We start from the raw sequence: 27,165 nt of genomic DNA, 5'->3' as shown, positions 1-27,165 counted from the left end.
GACAGATCAACAAAAGGCGCTACTTGACACAGGATAAATAAATAAATAAAGGGGTGGCAACTCTGTGCTGGTCCTGCTGTCAACTTGGAAAACAGGATAATGAAACAAATTGTTTTTTTCTCCGAAAGAGCAAACTGGTTTAGGTTTGTCAGAATCCTAAGCACTTGTCAGACAAGGTTAAGGAACAGAAGACACATGACTTTACAGAAAACAGGCTTTTTTTTTTTCCTTCTTCCTCTTGTGTATGAATCTTTATTTTTGGAAAGTTGTTTTCTTTTTGCTGGGGGAGGGAAACTATAAACACATTCAGAGAAAAGGGCACTTTCTATTAACAGGGTATACTAGGGCGTCTAAAGCATTAGAGTCACAAATCCCATGTTGTGAGAACTATTAGCAGTGATGGGCAGTAGTCACTACAAATAGCGAAGCTATTAGCTTAACTACATTTCTCAGTAGCGAGGTGGTAGCTTTGCTACTTTTTGCAAAGTCACTTTTCAATAGCGAAGCTATTTGGTTGAATAGGTAGCTACTAGTGCTGCATGATTAATCATATCACAGTTGCGATGTCAGCCTGTGCAATTATATGACGGCAAAATGGTGTGATTATATTAAATAAATAAGTGCATGTGTGGATGTGACAGCCCATTCTCTCGGAGAGCTGTTTGCCCATTTTCTACACCGCTAATAAAAAGATGACCAGTCAGTCTCAGTTTTGGGAGTGGCACGTGTGGTCATGTCATGTGAGTTTCTGGTGTGCAGCGTGGAAATCAGGTGAAAATGGACGTCGAGCAGACCGACACTGAACTGGTGGCCAGAAAAAATAACACAGATCATAGCTTGCCTATATATCTTTATTTCATCCTTCATTAAAGTTCATAAAATACAGAAGCGTGCCATGTAAATAAACCTAAACTCCAAAACTGTCATTCTCGGTGCGGTCAGAGCCGCTTCAACCAATCGCGGAAGAGACACAATCTGAGCGGGAGTCGAGAATGGGAGAGATATAAAGTTCTGCCGGGAGATGCGCACTAACACGGAGACTCTCGTCTCTCACCCCCGCTGTCTTGCAAAGTGTAGCATCATTGATGAGATCATCATGATAAGATCAATCTTATATGAAAAATAACATTAAAATGACAACAACAATAAAATGTGTGTGTGTGTGTGTGTGTGTGTGTATGTATGTGTATATATATATATATATATATATATATAGGTTTTGGATAGACAAGATTGACAAATGCTTGTCAATAATACTTTTATGGCTAAAATGTTTACAGTGTTCAGTGGATAAAATGTCAATATGACTAAATGTTACTAAAATGTCAACAGTTTTCATTGACTAAAACTACATTAAAAAGCCCAGTAAGCCAAACAAAACAAAGCACAATTACAGATGTGTTTGCGAGTGTCACACCATATGACAAGTCTTCACAGAGATATAAAGAGACATGATGTAACGTTAGCAAAGTGGGATTTCAGAAAATTATCCACACACTGGACAAGAGGTACCAGTGATAATAGAACTTTTTAGAAAGAGGATTTGGAAATACCAGTTGGTCATTTAAAAAACAGCAACAACAGTTTTAATGGTTTGAGTGAAACACACTTTTATATCCAGTTTCCTTTTCAAAAGAGTTTATACTAAGTACATGTTACATCCTGATTAAATGTCCCTGTTTGTTTGGACAATCTTATTTTCATGAAAATGTGTATGTTCCCCTTTATTGTTCCATTTTATTTAGGTGTGATATTGAGAAAATAACAAGTTTGCAGTAATGTAATGTAATTTTGTAAATATATTTTAATTTGAAAACACTGTGCATTTATAGTTGTTGTTGTTGCTAGTTTGTATGATTGAGTTGAGAAATACACATTTCAGCATTATCAGTAATCTATTTGTGCATTTTCCTTGATAACTAAGCAAGTTGACTCATGTTACCATTTGTTTATTATATCACAATCGCATATCGCAATATTAACCTCAATAATCGCAATATGACATTTCCCCCAAATCAGGCATCCCTAGCTACAACGAAAAAAGCTGCATTTTGCATCATGCCGTGTATCCTGTGTTTACTGAGGAGCAGTTTTGAATCAGAACTAAATATGTCATATTTACAAATGATTCACTCTTTTGAGTCGGTTCTTTACAGAAAATTGGTCACACATACCAAAACCAATCTGAAACACTCACATGCACACTGAAACATTGAGCAGTTTCTCACTAACCAAAACACACAAATGGAATACATTGTATTCATTGGAATACAAATGAAAAGTGGACTGATGTCTTACAACTAAATTGAACAAAAAAAGAGATCTGAAACCTTTTAAGTCTAGATGCAAGTTGAAAACTTTTTGAAAAAAAAAAAAAAAAGGAAAAAAAAAATACATATATATTTTTTTTTAAAAGACTAAGACTGGAATTACTTTTAATTTTGCTGCTACATTATCCAATAGACTAGTTAATAATAAAGTGTTTCTTAATAAGCTAAACATTTATATTGAAATAATGTGTAGAGGTTTGTGTTTATATACATATTAAAGAGCACTCCCAATTAGTAAAAGATATAAAAACAACATTGGCATCAGCTTGGGATGAGCATCGGCTGATACTGAGATATCCGATATCAGAATCGGAATGGAAGAGAAAAAGTGGTATCAGTGCATCCCTAATTTGTACTACACTGATGGTTAGGTTTAGGGTTTGGTTTGGGAGGTACAGTTTATTAAATATGCATTCCTCATCACTGTATTACAGCTTGTACAGCTGAAAACCACTCGCTTCAGGCACCCCTCTGTGGACATTTCACCCGGAAAATTAAACTCACACATACTCAGATAGGCCAAAAAACACTTACCGCTTTGGCCACTGGGAGCACAGTTTTGCATTTCATTAAGCATAGACCGATTTCAGCTAAAGAAAAGTTACTGTTTCCAATTTCACTGTGAGATCAGTCTGAAACTACAGGCCAGATCATGACAAATTATAAATGAAGAATCATTATTGTCTGACATCACAGTTGAATATTAACAAAATGTTTTACCACAGTACAAACAGTACGCTGAGGACATGTAGGGGGGAGACACCCAGCAGGACAGTGGACTCTCAGCCAATGAAAATGAAGCAAAGGGAAATTTACAGTGCCCATTCATTCATGAACACAATATCACTGACAAGAACTCATCCTCCATTTTACCGTAAGTGCGTTAAAAAAAAATGGTTGATTCATTATCACACAGTACAGTTGACTAAAGTTTTAAAGCACTCAGCTGTTACAGTGGTAAACTGTTCCATCCTCCAACAAAGCATTTGTTTCTGACAGTGCTTAATAGCAATCAAACTATATGCACCCTGCTATCCAAACAGTGCATTCATTCATAATGTTTACCATGTGTAAAGTGCATCAAGGTTTAATGGTACATAAATGAAAGAGAAGCAAACCAGAAGAGCAAATCAATCATTTAGCCTACTGCCTCCAAACAAGAGACTTGATCCATTATGAGAAGAAGGATACTGACTAGGAGGCACATTTCATCGCGTGATATGAGTGTGAAGTGATGATCTGTGTTCCACAACTGCTTTCGGCTCCTTGAATAACGTATAATGTGCGAGTAAGGGCAGCCAGTGGACTTTTAAAATACTTGTACATTGAATACATGGGTTCACAATTTAATCATTCATTTCAAAACATTTTTCTAACATATGCTACAAGTAAAATAATTTTTTCCACAAATATTTATTTTTGAGTCAAGAATATCAAGAAGTTTACCTCGGGTTACTGAATTTTTTGCCTTTCATAAAAAATCCAAAATATCAGATTTTTGTGTGTCACATACCAACAAAATGCCAATCAACATATTGATTACACCAAATGACTTGAATTTGGTGGGCAACATTTTTTTCAAATGTTTCAAACTAAATCATAGAACATTATTCTGCACTACCAACATTTCTCTTCAAGAAGTATTTACTGAGACTACATTTTATTATAATTTTTTTTTTTTTACTGTCCCCCAAATGGTAACTACGGAAGAGGATTAGGGCCAAGCAATAATAAAAAATAAATAAAGCCATCTCGAGATTAAAGTCATTATAATGCGAGATTAAACTCGTTAAATTTCGAGAAAAAAGTCGAAATACAATCTTGAGAATAAACTCATTAAATATCGAGTATAAAGTCGTTGTGTTTCGAGAAAAAACTCGTTCAAAGCATTTTGTGATGGAAATTACAAAAGTTATCAAACATCACATAATAGGAGACGTGGAGGAAATGTTCATGACTTGAAGAAACACCCAGTTATGTAATACTCGATTCCTTCAGGTGAATTCATTACACCACCATTTTTGCTGAATGACAACTCCAACAGCAGAACAAAAAGTGACTTGGGTTTGTGCTTCTCAGCCAAACAAGAAAAGCAGGCTGCCTCAGTCTGCAGCAGAAGGGTAGAAACAAAAAACGCCCTCCTTTCTGTTGTATTTTCTGCAAACACAATGCTGAACATAAGACACATAAAATTTGACTCTTTCCCCAATCTTTGTTTATCTTCTACACTAAAAACCTCCATTCTAAACTAAAACACATATGGAGGGAGGGCATCGGATATATTTTTACTGGATTACTTGCTGAGATAGTTGGACGAAGGATGTAAAATGTGAAACATTTTCTTGTTTGCAATGCTGTTACTGATTTACCGGTTCTGTTACTGTGTGGAAAATGGTCTGTGACCATGAAGCTAACCTCCCCCACTCCCACATCAACACTAGAGATAAAATACAGAAAGCCTCCCTGTTTCTCAAAACAACAAAAAAAGAAGGGGAAAAAAGGGCTAAAGATTACACAGACTTAAAAGAAGCTGATCTTAAACTGCATGTCTAAAATAGGATTTTGTGATATTCTAGTTTACATTGGTTATATATAAGATTGTGGTGTTTGACTTTACAAGAGGCATGATGAAATAGCATGAATGGGTGGACAAAGAGTACAGTAGCAACTGTCTACTGAGCCTGAAAGTTTCTTATCAGCATGTGACCTGACTGAATGCAGTAGGTTATGCTCAGTGTGCATGTTTTAATAGGTACACTGACTATTTTATGGAAACTCGTCATCACCCACAGAAATACAGACACGATTTAAGGCACATTTAACTACAAACCGACCAAACCTCTGTCCTTTTACTTTTTTGATCTTACAATGGTGAAACTGGTAGATACGTTTGACATCATATTATGAGTGAGGCATTCATTAAGGAATGTAATGGTCAAGGACAAACCAACCTGCATTCCTCTTCATGACACCAGAGGACAAGTATAAACACAGTAATCAAATAGTAGAGAAAACATATTTCCATTGAGAACCTCAACTCGAAATAATACATATTATATAGAAATATAACAACAACACGAATTGTTTCAGATTTAAAGAGTTACCATTAACTCTGAAATCACAGCGAAACTTTGCTAATTTCATACGTCACACTCTCAGTAGCAACGGTAGCGATAAATGAATGACAGGCCACAAAAACACTCGAAAAGTAGCGATTAACAGACGTCGTGTTTCTCAAACAAGAGCAAAAAGATGCACTGGGCAGGAGTGTAAATGTATCGCGATGTTGAGGTGACTTGAAACCACTTTATTAATTAAATAACACGAGGCCTCAGTGACAAACTTTAAACACAAAGCGGCTCGCGCAAACTTTGGCTGCAAGTTTCTACTCACCTTTTTGAAAGAAACATCACATAATTTCAGCTCCAAACCGTTTAATCCCAACCGTCAACTAATCTAGTCCTTTTTTCGGCAGGGTTTTCTTTCTTAAGCATCCGTGCCACACCGGTTACAACAAGTGCACACATACACACACGGGGACTAAAAGTGAAGTAGTGTGTGTCCTCATGCACACGCGCGCGCGCACACACACACACGATCGGCGCTCCATTCTCGAGGCATGACGGGAACAGAAGGCGGCGGGGTTGTAGCGCTACTCCGTTCCTTCTCAACGCCTGTTGTTTACACCAACCTGTTTTGCTTTCCTACCTTTTTTCCCTAATGGACTCCCACGGCATCATCAAGGCTCAAGTAGCTTCAGCAACACAGTATTGTATGGAAGCCCATTTCCATTACATTAAATATACAGTATATACACTGTTGGCCAAAAGTTTGGAATAATGTACAGATTTAGCTGTTTTGGAGGAAATTGGTACTTTAATTAACCAAAGTGGCATTAAACCAATCACAAAGTATAGTCTCCTGATGTATGGTATCACAAAGTATAGTCTCCATGTATAGTCTCCATAACTGATGTAAACAAAAGCATCATCACTATTTGAAAAATAGCCACCACTACAACAACTTATCCTTGAGTAATCATGATAAATTGAAAATTTGGTACTAGAAAATCACTTGCCATTATATCAAAACACAGATTAAAGCTATTTGGTTCTTAAATTAATCTTAACATTGTCTTTGTGTTTGTTTTTGAGTTGCCACTGTATTCAATAGACTGGCATGTCTTAAGGTCAAACAAAATGTCAAAAAAGAAGAAACAGTTTTCTCTAGAAAATCATCAGTCAATCATGGTTTTGAGGAATGAAGGCTTAATGCTTGAAATTGTCACAAAAAAAACTGAAGATTTCATACAAAGGTGTGCACTACAGTCATCAAAGACAAAGAACAACTGGCTCTAACAAGGACAGAAAGAGATGTGAAAGGTCAGATGTACAACTAAACAAGAGGATAAGTAAATCAGAGACTCTAGTTTGAGAAATAGACACCTCACATGTCCTCAGCTGACAGCTTCATTGAATTCTACCTGCTCAACACCAGTTTCATGTACAACAGTAAAGAGGAGACTCAGGGGTGCAGGCCATTTGGGAAGAATTGCAAAGAAAAAGCCACTTTTGAAACAGAAATAGAAAAGGTTAGAGTGGGCAAAGAAACACAGACATTGGACAACAGATAATTGGAAAAGAGTGTTATGGATCGTAAACCCCATTGAGATTTTTTGGGATCAGCTAGACTGTAAGGTTCGTGAGAAGTGCCCAACAAGACAGCCACATCTATGGCAAGTGCTACAGGATGTGTGGAGTGAAATGTCACCTGAGTATCTGGACAAACTGACAGCTTGAATGTCAAGGATCTGCAAATCTGTCATTGCTGCACATGGAGGATTTTTCTCATGAGAACTCTTTGAGCTCTGAACATTTTTTTCAATTTGTAATACAAATTTTTTCACGTTATTAATGTCCTGACTACACATTGTGATCAGTTGAACGCCACTTTGTTGAATATAAGTACCAATTTCTATACTTTTACCAATTACCAATATATATATATATATACACACACACACACACACACACATATATACATATATATATATATATATGTATATACAGGTGAAACTCGAAAAATTAGAATATCGTGCAAAAGTTCATAAATTTCAGTAATTCAACTTAAAAGGTGAAACTAATATATTATATAGACTCATTACAAGCAAAGTAAGATATTTCAAGCCTTTATTTGATATAATTTTGATGATTATGGCTTACAGCTTATGAAAACCACAAATTCAGAATCTCAGAAAATTAGAATATTACATGAAATCAATAATAAAAAGGATTTTAAATACAGACATGTTGGCCCTCTGAAAAGTATAATCATGCATATGTACTCAGTACTTGGTTTGGGCCCCTTTTGCATTAATTACTGCCTCAATGAAGCGTGGCATGGATGCTATCAGCCTGTGGCACTGCTGAGGTGTTATGGAAGACCAAGATGCTTCAATAGCGGCCTTCAGCTCTTCTGGATTGTTTGGTCTCATGTCTCTCGTCTTTCTCTTGGCAATGCCCCATAGATTCTCTATGGGGTTCAGGTCAGGCGAGTTTGCTGGCCAATCAAGCACAGTAATACCATGGTCATTGAACCAGGTTTTGGTACTTTTGGCAGTGTGGGCAGGTGCCAAGTCCTGCTGGAAAATGAAGTCAGCATCTCCATAAAGCTTGTCTGCTGAAGGAAGCATGAAGTGCTCTAAAATGTCCCGGTAGACGGCTGCGTTGACTCTGGACTTAATTAAGCACAGTGGACCAACACCAGCCGATGACATGGCTCCCCAAACCAACACAGACTGTGGAAACTTCACTCTGGACTTCAAGCATCTTGGATTGTGTGCCTCTCCATTCTTCCTCCAGACTCTGGGACCTTGGTTTCCAAATGAGATGCAAAATTTGCTCTCATCAGAAAAGAGGACTTTGGACCACTGAGCAACAGACCAGTTCTTTTTTCTTTAGCCCAGGTAAGACGTTTGACATTTGAAGCCCATGTCCAGGACCCGTCTGTGTGTGGTGGCTCTTGATGCAGTAACTCCAGCCTCAGTCCACTCCTTGTGAAGCTCCCCACACATTTGAATGGCCTTTTCCTGACAATCCTCTCCAGGCTACGGTCATCCCTGCTGCTTGTGCACCTTTTTCTTCCACACTTTTCCCTTCCACTTAACTTTCTATTAATGTGCTTTGATACAGCACTTTGAGAACATCCAACTTCTTTTGCAATTACCTTTTGAGGCTTTCCCTCCTTGTGGAGGGTGTCAATGATGGTTTTCTGCACAACTGTCAGGTCAGCAGTCTTCCCCATAATTGTGAATTCAACTGAACCAGACTGAGAGACCATTTAAAGGCTCAGGAACCCTTTGCAGGTGTTTAGCTGATTAGAGTGGGACACTTTGAGCCTACAATACTGAACCTTTTCACAATATTCTAATTTTCTGAGATTCTGAATTTGGGGTTTTCATAAGCTGTAAGCCATAATCATCAAAATTATATCAAATAAAGGCTTGAAATATCTTACTTTGCTTGTAATGAGTCTATATAATATATTAGTTTCACCTTTTAAGTTGAATTACTGAAATTAATGAACTTTTGCAAGATATTCAAATTATTCGAGTTTCACCTGTATATACACACACACACACACACACACACACACACACATATATATATATATAATGCTTTGTTACATTGAAATTATAGGAGATACAAAAGTCATAGGGTACAACATAAAGCCCCCTGAAATTATGACATATATTTAACAAAATACTTTTATTTTCAGTTTTTCAATAACTATCCAATAATATGTGATTGGATAGTTTTTTGGGTAAAAAGACCCCCTGTTGCAAGGGTTAAAGGCCCCCATTACACACATTGTTTGTTTCTTAAGTGGGAAGTTCTTTTTTTAAAAGTGTAAATTTTGAAATGAAATGTCATAATTATGAGATAAAATGTAAAACGATGAGATACTAAATCATAATTTCGAGCTAGTTTTTTTTTTTTTATAGATAACATAAAAGTCAGAAAAGGCATCTCATTATTGTGATTTAGATTATAATTATGATTTAATATCTTAAAATGATGACTTTTCATCTCAAAATTATGATTAGACTTGTCAGTCCCTCGGCCCATCAGTCTGTCAGGGAAACATATGGGATGATGCAGTTGAGACTGTCCTCCAGTCGTGTCTGTTGGAGGCTGTTGACGGGAGCGGAGAGGGACGTCTATTCCTTGATGTGGTCACAACGTACTCTTTGTTGTGTACGCTTTCGCCCACCTCCCACTGTTGGAGGATTGTCTTGAAAATCTGTTGTGGCAGGTGACATATATTACATATGTCATATATTGATGCTAACTTAATCACAATTTAGCATCAATATTATGATGATGCTAATTTATGATTAAGCATCTCATAATTATGACTTTGCATCTCACAATTTCAACTTCAAAATCCTGTGTTTGTACACAGCCCTGGCTCTGTAAATTGGAAAGTGGATTGGACCGATCCACACAACACTATTGCACATGAAGGAGCACTGAAGGGAGGGGTGTGTTTGTTTGGCTGTTGAGTTCAAATATCAACAGTCTTTCTCAGGAATCGTTTACTCCACCTTTAAGTGTTAACACAAAGTTACTGACTACTTTCTATCTGTGGGACTAACATTCTAACACTCATAATGAAGTTTTTATTTCTACACTTGATTATTGGTCCAAATTTATTTCAGATGCCCCGGATACCACTGAGCTTACATTACAGCATGCACACTATGCAGGTGTAAGTTATGAACCGGGATCTGTAGTTTTTACTATATGCCTGTGCAAAGCTTAGGTATCACTTAGTGTGTGAATGCAATGAAAAACCTGGAGCTGCAGTTCAGAGAAGTTTTTCCAACCATATGACTCATGGATTGCATTTGTGCTTTGATAGACACACTCACAATTCTACTCAAGAAACATCTCTTCTTAAGGCGGTTGCACACCGGATGAGAAGCGCCATGCTGTGGTTCAGGTTGCAGACAGTATACCCCAAAAGTTAAAGGTTTTTCCCTTGTTCAAGAATGAAGAATGCCAAAGTAAATAATCTATGTCCTTTGATAATGATTTGGGTCGTATTTAATGGAAAATATACAAGTTGCGCTCCATGGCGTGGCAGAAATGTGTGCAGCAACCGGAGTCGTAGCTGGGCAGCGCCGACAGACGGTGAGTGGAGGGGGTAGTGTGCGTACCATCATTGAAAACAGTTGTTAAGAATTATAGAATGCGCCATGTCTTTCGCCAGATGTGTCCGGTGTGCAACATCCTTTAGAGTTTCTATATAGTACAATGCAACTATGATTAAAAAACAAATAAATGTCCATAGGCTCTTCTTGAATGCACTTCACTGCTTTATTTACAGCAGTTTTTCCCATTGATATCAAGATTAGACATCTGAAGCCCAAGGCATCTAACACTCCTGTGCATCTTGGAGCTGCTGGCTGATCAGAGGTCCAGGATGATTAGTATGGATTTTCGGAATAGAAAAAATAAAGATTCGAGACAAACATGTAAAAACTTTTCTACAACCGGCAATAATTCTCGAATGAGGACATATCAACTATGTACAAAAACATCAATAATATATTTATATATACTTTTTTCATCATCTACCCACTAAAATATATCAAAGCAGCAACTATTGGTCAATCTGAGGAACTCTTTTAGTCCTGAAAACGGTTTAAATATCCTTCAGCTGTAAATGGGTGAACACCAGGGAAAAAGAAAAAAGAGAGCAAAGATAAGAAAATAAATAAAAAAATAGTCCAAAAATCTGTTCGTTCTGTGTAGTCTGGAATACTGAGTAGCAGGTAGAAAAGCAGTGTATTGTACAGGCTTCTCCTGTAGACAGTTTGTTCTTGGAAGGACACTAAAGGTCATCCTACAGTTCCCAAGTTCAACAGGTTTGCCACCAATGCCAAGAATATACGGATTCAGACTCCACATAGTAATGACATAGGCCACAAAGTAAGGTCACTTTTTTTTTTTTCTTCTTTCTTTTTTTTTTTGGAGATTCATTCGTGGATGAGTGGAGAGTCATAGATGTAAGGTTAAAAGCAGCCTTCTGGTTGTGGTTGAGGTTCATTTCACAGTTTGTTCCATTTGATCAGTCTTTGAAACTTGGCAATATTAAAAGAAAAATAACAGGAAAAAGCAGTTGATGTGTATTTTCATCTTTCAATACAAAATAACGCCTGTACCCAGTATCATCATCATCAAGTCATGACATTGCTTTCTGAGGGGCTTCTGATATAGAGCATGATAAAAGTCAATCTATAAAATGATGACAAAAAAACAATCTAATATAGTTTGTTAGGGTTAAGTAATATTAAGAGGGGTTAGATCGTGGTAGGGATAAGATGCGTCCATTTTTCTTGCTACCGTTCATTTGCGTGTACGGCATGTGCTCCTCGTAACTCCCTCGTAGGCCCACCGACGAGCCCTCATCCCCATCTAGACAGCACTCCCTCTGAGAGTACGAGGAAGGGTCCAGTGGGATGCTCTCCATGTTCTCCAGGTCCATATCAAACTCTTCGGTCTCAGGTGGCTTGTTCTCCTCACTGTAGAAGAAGGAGACCTCCTGAAACGAAGGATGCAGATCCTCCCTGAGCATCTCGATGATCTCCTGAAAGGTGGGCCTCATTTTGGGATTGAAATGCCAGCACATCTGCATCAGGGTATGTCTGGATGATAAGGAAATAAATTAGGAATAATTTTCTGACAGCTTGAAATATCCATAAGAAGCCTATTTTAAATTTGCCCACAGACCCATGCACTTTTAGAGGTCCACACAAATCCAGTTAGTATCGCAACTATTACATTTTAACTCGGCTCCGAAATTAACTTTAAAGGATCCTATCCAGGGTGGTACATATAAGAGTAACTAAAAGGTCCAGCTCGTTCCGGAATCAAACAACACTGGCTCATCAGAGTTGTTAATTCGATTATCAGAAAATACTGGACACGCTACATGATGTTGATTCACTGAAAAGATCCAGCTCATAAGTGTCACTCCTCCGGGAAATTAAAAACACTGGTTGTATGTTGTTTAGCAATTTTTGGGGATTCAGACTACACTGGTCAAGCTTTATGTATTGTGCTTCAGATTCAGTAGCGGTGTGGCAACACAGAATAATAGTTCAGGAAACACTGTTGAAGTACTTTAGAAAGGTTTTCTGTTCGCACCGCAGGAAGAATGCACATTCCAAAACCATTAAAGGAACTGAACATCATGAAAATCATTTGATTTTTGATTTTTTTTAATTGGTTCTGAATAAGAATCATTGCTCGGTTTCCAACCCTAATACTTCAACTTAACTTTAGAGGAATTATTAAAACTTACTCGCACATCCACTCAAAATCCAAAAGTGGTCTTTCCTTTATCCCAATAGAATGAACGCTCCTGAACATTGCCTTCATCTTGCTTAAAGATTTTTAGATAAAGCCCAGTTCACACCGCCAGCGACACATAGCGACAGGATCTCAATTTGAATGAGAGCACATCAACTTTCGGCAACACAATTGACACAGACTGTTGGTGACGAGAAGTTGGCCTTACGAGCGACACAAAAATGTTGAGAAAAATCTAACTTAATGCAAATGATGAGCGACATTCAGGAGCAACTACCATGGGGAGAGAAGTTATCATCACAACATCCATGTTCTTTGACATACTGGTGTTGAGTGCAGGCAAGACAGAGAAGTTTTAAAGTTTTGAGTAGAGGTGTGAATCTTCACTGGCCTCATGATTCGATTACGATTCGATTATAAAACGATTCTCGATGCATCTTGTTCTTCAATATCTTTCTTTTTTCAGTTTCTTCAAAAGACATTTTTTACAAAAAATGTTTCCCTTTCAGCTTTTTATTTAACAACTGTTTTAAAAATCAGAATGAGTCACATTACATAAACTGGTCTTTTACATTCAGTATGAGCGGTGAACAAAACATGGAACATCCACAAGATTAAATAAATGGTTCTATAGTTTAAAAGAGTATCTCAGTTTTTCAGTTTCTTTCTTTAGAACCTTCTCTTAAAATATTGGTTTTCCATCAAAACACACTGAATGCTATTACTTCAACAGATTATATATTTTTTTAAGCATTGTAAATCATTTAATAGTATTTAATTATTATTTAAAATTAATCTATGCTATTCATTTTCATTTTTAAGCACAAATGAAAACTGCTGGTCCAGGATGAGAGATATATCTGCTTCTATGAGAGTGCAGCTGACATCTTCTCCTCTACTCACCTGCACAGGTGATAGTAAAGCAAAATTATCAAGTGTCCCGTATGCACTGTTCTATCTGTTTGCTCTGCGAGTAGAAGATAAAACCTTTATCATCAGGTGTGCGCACTGTCCTGACAAACGATTGACCGGCAATGACAAAAGCCAATGAAATGGAGAGTGCGCAAATGTAGAGAAAGGCATCGGGGGGAAGAGATAAATCAAAACATCACCAGCATCTCCCGAACCACTGCGTTTTCTGTGTTTTCCCCCATTGTGTGCAAATCAGTGCAATTATGGGAGCAAGCTTCATGTTGTTTGTTGGCTTCATATCATGAATAAACTCTCCCGTTGCTATGTGCGTGGGTTTGTGAAAGAATTTCGGATCGTAGTTTCATTCGGGCACATACGGTCATGTGTTTGATACAGCTGGTCTGCAAACAGTCGTGTTTGTGCACTTGACTTTAGTGTATGCACTTAACTCACGTCTTTGTTTCCATATCTGTCTTTGGCGCGCACCACTGCTCTGCCGTGATTGAAACTGAGCTCAGGATCGATTCTGATTCTTTTGAGAATCGATTCAGAATCGTTTGAGTGTGAATCGTGATGCATTGCTGAAACAATTTTTTCCAACAGCTCTTTCTGTTATATATATATATATCTTTCACTGTTATATATCATTCGTCTGTAACCACATCCATGGATTTAATAAAACAATGTGTAGAAAATGATGTCTAGGGAGGTCCCTTGAAGACAAAACTGGAATGTGTTCCATTGCTTCTACAAACTGATCCGGACATTGATATAAAGGAACATTTACATGCATTTGGCACTTGGCGGGAGTCAATTTCAGAACTTGTTTTAACTTCAGCAATGTGTCAATTAAATGACTTAATGTAAATTTAAAATACTCACAATCTGTCTGCGCAGTTGTCTGGCCTGTCCAGGAATCCTCCTTCCATCACAAACTTAAGGACCTGTTCATTTGACAGGCCCTGGTAGGGCTGCTCAGCCAGAGTACTTATCTCCCATAACACCACGCCAAATGACCTGAACAAGCAAAGCACAGGTCACGAGCAACTAAAACAGGCTGTACTCAAAGGATCGATTTGGCAGAGTCCTAAGAAATGACACATGCCGGCATGTGATTGTTTATGTCTGTGCACATGCTCAGCTCACCAGCAGTCTGAGTGAGCGGTGAAGACTCCATCCTTTAGCGACTCAGGGGCCATCCATCTCACAGGAAGCAGGCCTTTCCCACCCTTCCTGTAGTAATCCGTCTCATAGATGTCTCTTGTCATGCCAAAATCTGGCAGCCAAGAACACAGGAATCAAAACAACATTAGAAAGCTCTTAGAATAACAGATGACACAATCCATGAATGAGACACTACAGCACATCCTGTGCTTCACTGTATTACACTGTATTACACTTCACTGTAGTTCATGTAGTTATTGGCATAATCAGTTGCAGCAAATTTCCGAACTAAACTCACAGACTACAATGCTGTGTATTACTATACTATATTTTGTACTATACCTCCAATTTTTACAGTCAGGTCATCGGCCACCATGCAGTTCCTGGCTGCAAGGTCTCGGTGCACAAACTTCTTGGCGTTCAAGTAAGCCATGCCATCTGCTATCTCTGCGGCCATTTGAATCATCTCTTTCAGCGTTGGAGGAGGCCGGCCTGGGTTATTCTATCGCAAAGCATCAACCAACAGATATAGTAAAACAGATATACAAAGAAGTAGAATGAACTGTATAGTGAAACACTGGTTTGAAAGACGGTGTTAAGTAACTTTTATTGATAATGTGGCTTTAAAGGTGCACAAGCAATCAAACATGGTCAAAAGCTGCATCATGTCTGATAGATTGTATTAACAAACTCAACTGTGACTCTTTTGGTATGGTTTGTTACCTCTGAGTCAGGTCTAAGAGAACGCAGGAAACTCTTCATATCTCCATGTGTCATGAGCTCCATCACCACCAGAGTGGGCTGACCTTTAGATACCACACCCAGCAGCCTCACCTAACCAACAAAACCATGTTAGTTACCATAACAGCAGAATACAAGGAAATAATCAATATCTGCAAGGAGACTAAGTCCCTAGACTAAGTTAACTAGTCCCTCTTGTATCTGTTGCATTATGCTATTGTAACAGGTAAAAAAAAAAAAAAGAATATCTCAGCTCAGTATGTCCAGATCTTTAAAGGTCCAACAGGGACATAAAGGCAGCATAAAGGTAATCCATACAACTCAGTGGTTAAATTAATCTCTTCTGAAGCGATATAATAGGTGTGGGTGAGAAACAGATCAATATTTAATTCCATTTTTTTTATTTTACTGAAAATCTACACTTTCACTTTCACTCCCTTATTCTGGTGTGGATGTGAGTTTTACTTTTACAATTAGCCATCTACTGGTTGGGGCTGGTCAAAGAAGGAGATTTATAGTAAAAAAGGACTTAAATTTTGATATTTTTCTCACCCACATATATCTCATCACTTCAGAAGACATGGATTAAACCACTGGAGTCAGATGGATTTTTATGTCCTTTTTTTACCATCTGAGTTCTGGTCACCATTCGCTTGCATTGTATGGACCTACAGAGCTGAGATATTCTTCTAAAAATCTTAATTTGTGTTATGCATAAGAAAGAAAGTCAAACACTGAGATGACATGAGGGTGAGTAAATGATGAGTGAAGTTTCATTTTTTTGTGACCTATACCTTTAAAAGAAGGTTTTAAGGTTTGAATATGCACTAGTGCAAATGAGATTTGAGAGCTTTGGCAGACAGGAAGATTTTTTTATTTTTGGCAAATAAATACTTACATTTCTGTCTGTTCCTCCAATAAATCAAGAAGACCTGCATTATTATGCTTGACTCATATGGACTACATTTACTTTACAACCTTTACAATGAGCTTTACAACTCCTGGTCAGTATATGCTCTTTATTGTAATGCAGCCTGGATATTCAGCAGAATTGAATGCAGAAAGGAAGTCACAGGGGTTTGAAATGACACAAAGGTGAGTAAACGATGACAGAATTTTCAAAATTTCTGAACTAATCCTGTAAATGGAAAATTTCGGAACCCCTTGGCCTTTTATCACAGCATAAGCACTGAAATGCAGGAGAAGAAGGTTAACATGTGAGAGACGAGTATTACCACATGATGGCAGCTGAATGTCTTCATTACAGAAGCTTCGTTGAGGAACTCAATCCTCTCCCTGAGGCTGGCCGACTCATTAACAGTCTTCACCGCTACGCGAGTTTGCGATTCGCCTTTAACTATGTCCTTTCCAATGCCCTCGTACACCATGCCAAAAGATCCCTGGCCCAGCTCTCGCAGCAGATTGATCTTTTCACGAAGCACCTCCCACTCGTCTGGCTCGTACACTGCACAACACAACACACATGTAGGACACATTCAGTCATTTTCTGAAACTGTTGCACAGTAATATTTTAGATCAAGCAGACCTTCAACCAAGTCAATTTAAATGTGGTAATCCCCCTAAATCGATATCTGTACTGTTCATGTGGTCAACTTTGATTACTGTGCACATGTTGAGAATGATTATATTACAACGAGAACAAAATTCAATCTGCATCGACATAGGTCATTAAAAGGTACAGATCACCCAAAAATGACAATCACCATTTACTGATGATTATGTTGTTCCAAACCCATGTGACTTTGTTAGGGCAGAATGTTAGGGAATGACAGCATCAGTAATTACTGACTTTAACTGAATAGAAAAAATGCCATGAAAGAATACTGACTGAGGCTAATTTTCTGCATAACTTCTTTTATGTTTCATACGTGTCTGGAACAGCATGTGGGTGAGTAAATTATATTTTACTTACACATTTCAGTCTTTTATTCTCACATATTTTAATTTCTGGATAAACAATCCATTTAAGAACACACAATGGGAAAGGAAAGTTGCTCACCCTCATCCGGGCTGAAATACTCTGGATTGGGCGAGGTGTAAAGGCGTCCAGTTGGCCCTTCTGTTTGCCTAGTTAGAAGAACACACAAAATTTATGGAATCCACAGGGAATGTTATGTACCTCACAAGACAATGTTCCTGCTTGAGATCTGCAGGAAATTTAGTGGAGAGAAACTTACTTCTTCTTAAAAAGGAAAAAGCCCACCCCTCCCATCAGGAGGAGCAGAAAGACACAGATCACTGGGCCAATCACAATCTTCAGCATGTTTGGGTCCACACCTGTTTACGTGATCCACAGACAAACACATCAACCTTAACATACGCAAACGCTAAGATTCAAAATTATAATTTGTGTGTGTGAATTCTCTGGGTCTGTGCATAATTGTGGAATTCAAAAAATGTGAGTAATAGTAAGAATGATAGACAAGGTATGCATTTGTTCGCACATTTTACTAGTACTTGGCTAAAGACTAAGTTCAAAAGTGTCCTCTAACAGGAGATAAATTTGACAAAACCTCCCTTTGAAGCCATTCTGGGAAATCCACCATTGGAAAATCGATAAAAAGAAAATAGTATTTGAATTCTAAAAATGCATTACATTTCCTTTTAATGGTAAGGTGAGGGTTGGTCTATAGTAATTGTAGTTAGCTTTATATAAAAACAATATTTGGTATGTCCCAATTACACCGTTGAGTAAAAGCGTATGTGTATTATGCGCAGATTCTGTGCAATTCGGTGCCTTACGTTGGTCCTGCACATAGAAGTGTGTTGGCGCTGTCCACGATCCATTGCCAGCCAGGGAGGTGGCTCTGATCCGCACTGTATAATTCCCAGGATGCACCACTCTGAGCTTGCAGCCTCCATCAGCAATATAATTCTTTCTGGACACACAGTGGTGCAGTTCCTAAGACACAAAGAAATGCTGTTAGATGGCCTGCTGTATACACTGCAGGCAAAATGGACATCCATTAGACGGTGTCAAGGACTAGACCTTTATCATGTTATTAAATGGAACAGAATCCATCTCGGCCAATTACAAATAACCATTACTCATCAAATGTTAATGAAACTGCTATAGCTGTAAATTGTTACAAAAAGTTTGTTTCGGGTCACTTAACTAAAACACAAGCCACTTTGTACAAAAACATGATGTTTTATTTTCCGAATAAAAACTACGAACCCTTATTTAATTCTGTTGTTTACAAGAGGCTTTTCAAAAACAACATTAGGAACATTTCCACTGCTTCAGGTTGGTTATTTCCATGGTAACAGAAATACATAAATGAAGCAATGATGCTAAAATGGCTTGTTGATTTAGTTCTAGCACATGCTGATTTCAACAGGATTGATAAAACCCTGATTTAAAGTTCAGCTAGTGTTCATGTAAGCGGAGGGTATGATACAGGGAATGATACTCCATCCTGTCTGTGTATCTCACCTCTGTGTCTCCCAGTCTCTTGTAATGGACTTCATAGAGGATAATCATGCCGTTAGGGGCCTTAGGCTCCATCCATCTAATGTGTACAGAGTACTCAGAGACTTCATTGGTAATCTGCCCCACAATATCATCTGCCATGTCTGTAAGTCAGTAAACAAATACAATTAAAAGGAAATATTATTAATAATTTTACAAGCTTTACAAGACTGAATAACAGATATCTGACAAATACATACACATCTTCAGTTCAAAACACATCAACATATATTGTGTCTAAGTGTCTGAAAATAGCTCCATTTCAGGGTCAGAAGTTAGCCAGGGAAATTGTAATTACATTAAAATACACTGTGATGGTATTCATTTGATTTTATAGGTCAAAACATGAATTAAAGCCATAATAAAATTAATTGAAGCAAAGTTTTTCACATAAATTGATGACACGCTGTCTTATTTTTATATAATGGTAGTTAGAAAAAAATTCCCTCATAAAAGGAAAAAAAATGGGCTTGAAAATCAATTTTAGGGGGCACATATTGACCCTTGATTAAAAAATATATTTTCTGACATTGCTACAGGTAAATAGAAAATAATCTGGTACCTTCAGGCATGGTGCGGGCGCTGACATACGCCGCCATGCTGCAGCGAGAGGGATCAGTCCGGTGGTTGCAGGCGTGGATTTCTATCTGGTAGCTGGTAAAGTGGCGCAGATTGGAGATTATCGCGGACTCCTTGTCATAAACAGTCAGTGAAATCTTATTGGCCTCTGCTTCCTCTTCTGGGCTAAGGGTGGCAGAGCCATTGGGCAACAAGGGCGGCGTGGTGAACAGACGAGAAGAGGTCCTATTGGCCACACCCACAAGAGATCTGCGCTGTCTTGATGTCCTGGGTACAAAAAAACGATACAAATCAATACAATCAGTAGATTTCTATTCTGTCTTAAGGCTTATTCACGCAGAAGCGTTATGAAAGTTGTGGGTGAGAAATAGATACATTTTTAAGTGCTTTTTTACTACAAATCTCCACCTTTGACAAACCCCGACCAGTAGGTGGCGATGTGCATGAAGAATACTAATTGACCAAAACAAAAGAAGAATGTGGAAGTGAAAGTGGAGATTTATAGTAAAAAAAGGACTTAAAAATGTATCTATTTCTCTATAGACCTGTTTCTCACCCACACCTATCATATTGCTTCTGAAGACATGGATTTAACCACTGGAGTCATATGGTTTACTTTTATGCTGCCTTTATATGCTTTTTGGAGTCAAATTCTGGCCACCATTCACATGCATTGTATGGACCTACAGAGCTGAGATATTCTTTAAAAATCATTATTGTATTCAGCAGAAGAAAGTCACACATTTGGGAAGAGTGAGTAAATGATTGAACAATCTAATGATCACGTTCAAGTCAGTCTTCAATCATTCAAGGCAATTTTGGATATTTGTTACCAAAAAGGATATGAAAAATTCTGGATGACAGAACTGAGTCGTTTCTTTCTTGTTCTTTTTTTGGTTTTGTGACTAAGACACCATTACTCCTACTGAAAAGCAAAAGGGTTTTACCACCACTTTATTGTGGTATAAAGACCACAAATGATTCAGAAAATATTATACAAAAAAAAAAAAAAAAGAAAATCTTGACTGTATGCTAAATTAATATTGAAATATTTTTTTGTTCTCATTTTCACTCATGACTTTCTTCTGTGGAACAAAAGAGGGGACATTTTGAAAAACTTGAAGCACTTCTTTTTACACACAATTAAATTAAATGGGGACTGAGGTCAAACATTTCTTTTTGTGTGGTACAAGGAATGACGAAAATCATACAGGATTTGGAACAACATGATACCAAGGGATGATAACAAAATTAAGATTAGCCTAAATGTATTAATGTCACCACTAGAGGGAGCAAAGGCGCAATACATGTGGTTTGTTAAAACTATTCCAGTGGTAAACCACTAGAGCTCCACAGATTTTAAATGTAAGAGAACAGGAGAGGAGCATTCAGCAATTTTGGTGTGCACTAAGGGCCAAAACATTTCCGAGGATAGAGTCATTTTTAAGTGAAACCATATTTGAACATCTAAATCAAATTACAAGGTTCTTTGCTACTTTTCATTGCCTGTAAAATCGTTAAATGAACTGGAGTGCCCTGAAAAAAAAAAAACTGTCAGGCCAGCTGCAGCAGACAATCATAATATTTAGAACAATAAAAGGTTAGTGAGACAAAGCATTTACTACCGGAGTCTGTACTACCTTTAAATGCAGTTGTGATAGACGTTGTTGACATTGTCTACATCATCTGCCCATACTGCAGATCGGAACATCTTCCACACCCAAAATAAAGACTAAACAGGCTAAACCACCAACTGTACAAGGCATGACAGACTAAGAGTGTTTGTGTGTACGTGGGAGCGCATGTGTGTGTAGGAGTGGAATGGGATCTTTAGAGCAAACTGTGAAGTTCTGAAGGCCAAAGATACACAAAGAGTGGGGAAACACACCTAACTAAACATCTACTCAAGTTCTTGGTCAAGTCAAAAACAACCCGGCGGGGAACGTGGCCTGACCACCACAAAGACATTCAGCCCTGAGCTCAAGAAAAAAAAACATGGACATTAAATCTCAGAGAAGTTTGCCATCACTACCACCATAAAACAGGAATTGTGTAACAAATCCACTGCCTTCAACAATTAATTTCAAGACGATTGCTTTCAGACTTCAAATCACCTGGTGTGAGCACTGTTCCCAATTTTATGTATATAATCTGTAGTATCCATTTTTTTGTGTTGATTAGCATAGATTTTGTGCTATAAAAGGATCGATAGCCTATATACCTGTGGAATCTTTAAATTACCCTATTAAAAGGCTACAGAGTCTGCACTGTTTTTAAAATGTTTGTCTACATACATAAGCCAAACTTTGGCCACTGTGTTGTGTCTCACACTGTTTTTTCAGCATCTAGCACCATGAGCGTTTTTTTTTTTTTTTTTTAATTGCATATCAAGATAAAAATATATTTTAAAAACTAGTCTTTTGAACTGTTTTTACATTTTGTTGTGCTTTGTCTACCTGATGTTGAACACAGAAATCGGCTTTTGTGAACATCAGCACACTCCCAAGAAACACGGATGAACAGTGTATGTGATCAACCTAATTATACAGGGCTTCTTTGAGACTGACTAATGAACTAGTTTTTGAGACAACCCCTTCCACTAGTCAATTCTGAAATATGTAGTCTTGAGCATCCCTAAAAGATGTTCTATGTTTGAGCTATTTGTGCTAATTCAATGAGGGACTGTGCAATGTTTACCTGAGCTCAAAGACTTCATTATGTAGGTAGTTTTCGAAAGTTTTTCGGTACTCTGTCTCCTCTGCCTCTTTCTTCAGCTGTTTCTCTGTTTTGGGGCAGGAACAGCAGCGCCTAGCTTGGCCCTGCTCCTCGGTCTGGTTCCACTTCTGTTCCTCTTCATTATCCACTTGTGTGGGGGCTCTGGTTGGCAGCTTCATACCTGAACAGTAGAACACAATGCTTTGATTTTTTTCAGGCATGTTTACTAGGACAGACAATCATCCTAGTATAAAGAGTTGTCAAAAAATCTAGTGAGCATCTACCCAGACATCAACATAGACCTTATATGCAAACATTATTTTCTGATACACATTTTGTACTTTGTAATTTATTGATACACCAAAGATATCCTCTAAACATTGTGAGCTGCCTACTGTGGTGGAACGACCTGCACTTCCTCCTCGTCATCGTCACCACACCTCAAAGGTGTCCTTTGCCAGGCTCACAACGGGAGTTGGCAGGAGCGAGGAGGGGTGCAATTTTGTAAGCCTCATTTGGGCAGCTGATAATGAGGCACACCTGATGTGAATAGAGCCTCATCACTGCTGCCATTAAAATGTAGCCTCTCCTTGGGATCTCACAATGTGCATGCAGACAGTGGCCTCAGGAAAGTTGAGTCACTGAAGGAAGCTGGAACCCGCCTCTTTAACCTGGACCTTACACTCTTACCACAACCCTACCATCACATAGCCCCAGTGCACTGCAAAGAAGCCAGATTTCCCCTTTATTTTGGACACCATTCCCTATGAACTATTTATTCCCCATTTACGACTATTTATGTTGTTTATTATTTCAAATAAACACTTCTCCGATGCCAGAGGCCAAACCCACACCCATTATCTTTGTCTATTGGTCACCCCGCCACACTGCTTAGACAACATTTTGGGGTATTATCGGTGCTAGGGCTGTGTTGAATCAATCATATATTCATATAAATTCTCACATTTAATTTCTGTTCGGTTTCTTATTTAATCAATACAGTAGATCCTTGTATCAATACTTTATGTATGAGTATATTCATGTAATTTCGTACAGTTCAACTGAATTGAATAACTGTAGGCTTTCAGAACTAACCTTTCTGACAGTAGTCAAATTTATAGAGCTCGCTGGCCTCTGGTTGCTGCTGACAAAAGACCAGGTAGTGTGTGATGTTGCCGTTTGGGTCATTAGGGGGCTTCCACTTCAGAATGATCTGAGATGAGGAGTTAGAGGAGGATATGGGGTCCAGAGGTACAGAGGGTTCTGGGGAAAAACACACATACATAGGTAAATATAAATGATATACAAGCAGAACAAAACAAACAAAAAACTAGCTCCATCTCCACCAGTTCCATTCATTAGTGTAGAAATATACACTGGTTGTTGACAGATCTCAGTTCTGGTTAGACTGCATAGTCAGACAGGGACACTGATGAGACAAGGAGAGTAATGACAGCTTCCTCCTACCAAGGAAGAAGTGTGGGGTCATCGGTATGTCACGGTGCGCAAAACTTTTGCCATGGCAGAAAGAGAAAAAAAAACCCGAAGCACTGCTTTCAGTCCCTGCCAACCGGCTGCTGAAACAATATTGTCAACTTCCTGGTTTTTCAAGAAAGAAAAAGACACAACAATCTCAAAAGGAAGCCAGACAGACACCTGGCAGCACTGAGAGTGAACCACATCTCATCTCAATCACAGCCCGGCTTGCTGCACACTGCTGAGTGATTTCGCATTACTGAAGATGACAAACGACCTTTGACCTCTTTTATTTGTCTCCAGTGCCAAGCCTGTACGAGAAACACTGCAACAGAAATGACTAAATGCGGACACTTTCCACGAATAGGGCAAAGAATACGGCTTGAAACTTGAGAAGTTAAACTTATGTTCTTTTTCAACAAATTGAAAATGAAATGTGTTTAACCTTCAGAAAATGTTGTTTATCCACTACAAGAGGACACACTTCATATAATATGCTGTTTTATCTCCTATTAAATTTTTTTTTGCAAGGTTAGCAATTTTTGCAGCCCTACTACCAAAATTAAGGGCATGTCTGCATAGAGTATTAAACCCTGATTTGTGAGTTTTATTTTTGTAGCAATAAAACTTAAATAAACATAAACAGTATTAATAATAATAATAAAAAAAATAAGGTAACAAAAGTATGTAAATAATCAAATGAAAAGCAATTCCTCAGATTAGAAACTTGTGATGTCTGATTTTAATTGGTGGAAACTGTTGAATCAAGACCACTGAGGTGGGACAGGACAAAATTACATCGTAGTTAATATACCATATCAAATAGTTTTCTCATTGAAGAGCACAACATATGTGCTATTAATTCATCAAATAAAGTAACTGAACACCAATTTGTATCTTATTCAAGGAAAGTGGACAGAAGAATGTTTTAAGCAGGCTTGGCTCTTACTGGTAGCATCAGTGCGAACATAGATGATCTCGCTCTTTGCTCCGTGGACCTGGTGCTCATCAGAAGCAGAGAGCTGGGTTTTGACCATAATGGCGTACTGTGTCCATGGTTTCAGAGGGAGGATGAGGTATCCGGGCTCCTGCTGTTCTTTTCCCTCTGTAGCACGAGGCGGAGGATCCACATCTGCTATCACCCAGCTGTTAGAGCCACATGCATCCTGACCATCGAACTCGGTTACATTTTTGTAAGGCCTAAAGTACCAGGAGATTACCACTTTACTGCATTGAACAAAATCTATAAATTAAAGGAATATTCTGGGTTCATTACAAGCTCAGCTCAATCAACTGCACTTGTGGCATAATATTGATTATCAGAAAATGTTATTTTGACTTGCCCCTCTGTTTCTTAAAAAACAAAATATATATATATATATCTGGGTTACAGTAAGGCACTGAAGTGAATGGGGCCAATTTGTAAACATAAAAACATGTATAATATTCATGTTAACATGATTTTAGAGTTATAAAATTGCTTACCGTACTAACCTTTTCTGTGAAAAGTTATAGCCAATTTTACAACTTTGTTGCCATGATGATGTAATGATGTAAAAACTATTAATATGATGATTTAAACAACTGTACAGCTCAAATATTACATGAGTTTTTTAAAACTCATGTAATACTTGTAAGAATAAATGTAAGTACTTTTATAAAATTATAAGCTTTACATTTCTGCCTTTAAACCCTCCAAAAACTGGCCCCATTCACTTCCATTCTAATTGCCTCAATGTAACCTTGATATTTGCTTAAAGATAAGGACGGATAAGGCGAAATACATTTTTGTGGTAATTATCATTATGCCACAGATGCTGTCGATTTAGCTGAACATCTATTGAACCCGGAATATTCCTTTAAATACATGCACAAAATACACCAATATTAGGAGAGAACATTGATAGCTTAATTACAAAATGTGGGCTACTTACGCCTCTTTGTACAAAACCATGAACCCCAGCAGGTCCCGAAAGTCTGGCGGCCAGAAAGGCTCCCATTTAATGATGATCTTGTCTGAAAGTGTGCGAACCTGAGTGAACTTCAACACCTGGCTCTCACCTAGTGAAACATCCAACAAGCTATTGAAATTTTGGAGATCACCACCAAGCAAGATATGGTCTCTGATCTATTCAGATATAAACCATATGATCATAAATTAAATGTAAAGCTATGTAAAGTCCTCCTCACATGATGCCTGATCTCCATTGGTCTTTGAGGCGATGTCATTCTTAATCTGTCGGTTCTTAGTGCCTGTCACCTCCTCCATCTTCCGAATCTCTGACATGCAGAGTTTGGAGTTGTGATGGAAGAACATGCGACCTTGCTTGATGGTCAGGTTGTGGTTGGTCCAGTCCCACAGCTGACGCAGGTTCTGGTTGTCAAGGGCATAGAATGAATAGTTCCTGATGGAAAAGAAAACAGCACATAAGATGAGGAGAAGATGGAGTGACCGAGGAATCATTAATAGTGACTATGTTAGACAATGATAAACAAACCCTTTGAGAACCCCAATGGATAAAGCCAAATTAAATTTGTGGAACTGCGGAAAGGAAGACCAATATGTCCTTGAAAATCAGATTCATACCCGACGTCTTGTGTCTCTCCGCAGATGACTCTGAGCTTGCGGAAGAAAGAAAGAGAGACAAGGGCATAGGAGCGTCGCACTGTCAGGTAGCCGGTGATCTCCTCCAGCTGTCCCAGGTTAGCCTCCAGCTCTGCAGCAATGTTATCTGACAGGGAAAGGTGGAAAGAAGAGAAATCTTCAATCTTCTGTGAAATTCGTTTTTTAAAAGCATGCAAAACCACTCTCTTTTGAATGCACATTATGATGTCTGTCCAATATTCAGTTCAGACTGTATGAATTCTATGGATATATATGGAATAACGGAATATGGATTGTTGAATTCTTGAAAATTAATGCACACCCGAGGTAGCAACGCAGCCAAGAGTTACTAATTTTATTATTGAAATACATTTTTACTATTCATTTTCAATGGTCCAATGACAATTCTTACCACTTACCACATTAATCTAAAAAAACAAAAAACAAATCAAGTTTTAATCCCTAAACTGCTTTTTTGTGCAGAAATACTTCCTTATGCCATACAAGTATCTTGCTTAAAACAGCCCAATCTGCTGTATCTAGATTGGAATGAACATGGTGCAGTGACATTGAATTCCAATGGTTAACTCCAATGAAGATGAATGAGAAACGAATTACTGAAAGACTGCAATATCACTGTTTTGAATTTTTTAATCAATTTAACAAATCCCAAAATGATCGTATCACTGCCCAGATTTTGACAAAATATTGTATCACAATGTCCCAGCAGATTCCCGGCCCTTTAATTAATCAACAACTAAAAGCATTCAT

At 38.0% G+C, this 27,165-nt stretch overlaps 2 protein-coding genes across 4 annotated transcripts in view; both read right to left on the bottom strand.

Moving 5' to 3' along the window:
- The window catches only part of arhgef18a (rho/rac guanine nucleotide exchange factor (GEF) 18a), a 55,629-nt gene extending 49,535 nt beyond the window's left edge, over positions 1–6,094 (bottom strand). For 2 of the 3 annotated variants that reach the window (XM_052128475.1, XM_052128474.1), the window contains exon 1: positions 5,724–6,091. The gene's annotated coding sequence lies outside the window, so the exon portion shown is untranslated. Of the gene's footprint in view, positions 1–5,723 lie in introns of all 3 variants that reach the window. The other variant, XM_052128476.1, reaches the window with a different exon arrangement.
- Positions 6,095–10,689: 4,595 nt separating this feature from the next.
- Positions 10,690–27,165, bottom strand: part of insra (insulin receptor a) — a 99,896-nt gene continuing 83,420 nt past the window's right edge. The window contains exons 5-21 of the mRNA XM_052128473.1: positions 26,377–26,521; positions 25,980–26,194; positions 25,724–25,850; positions 24,739–24,989; positions 23,409–23,576; positions 22,296–22,494; positions 19,582–19,865; positions 18,984–19,123; positions 18,290–18,449; positions 17,725–17,824; positions 17,547–17,614; positions 16,762–16,991; positions 15,509–15,619; positions 15,128–15,287; positions 14,768–14,897; positions 14,504–14,638; positions 10,690–12,042 (exon numbers count right to left, since the gene is read on the bottom strand). Coding sequence (XP_051984433.1) covers positions 11,688–12,042; positions 14,504–14,638; positions 14,768–14,897; positions 15,128–15,287; positions 15,509–15,619; positions 16,762–16,991; positions 17,547–17,614; positions 17,725–17,824; positions 18,290–18,449; positions 18,984–19,123; positions 19,582–19,865; positions 22,296–22,494; positions 23,409–23,576; positions 24,739–24,989; positions 25,724–25,850; positions 25,980–26,194; positions 26,377–26,521 — 2,978 coding nt within the window. The 3' untranslated portion in view covers positions 10,690–11,687. The remainder of the gene's footprint in view (positions 12,043–14,503; positions 14,639–14,767; positions 14,898–15,127; positions 15,288–15,508; positions 15,620–16,761; positions 16,992–17,546; positions 17,615–17,724; positions 17,825–18,289; positions 18,450–18,983; positions 19,124–19,581; positions 19,866–22,295; positions 22,495–23,408; positions 23,577–24,738; positions 24,990–25,723; positions 25,851–25,979; positions 26,195–26,376; positions 26,522–27,165) is intronic.

This window comes from Xyrauchen texanus, chromosome 6 (assembly GCF_025860055.1).
Source record: "Xyrauchen texanus isolate HMW12.3.18 chromosome 6, RBS_HiC_50CHRs, whole genome shotgun sequence".
Taxonomy (NCBI): domain Eukaryota; kingdom Metazoa; phylum Chordata; class Actinopteri; order Cypriniformes; family Catostomidae; genus Xyrauchen; species Xyrauchen texanus.
This window is presented reverse-complemented; position numbering and strand designations above follow the sequence as displayed.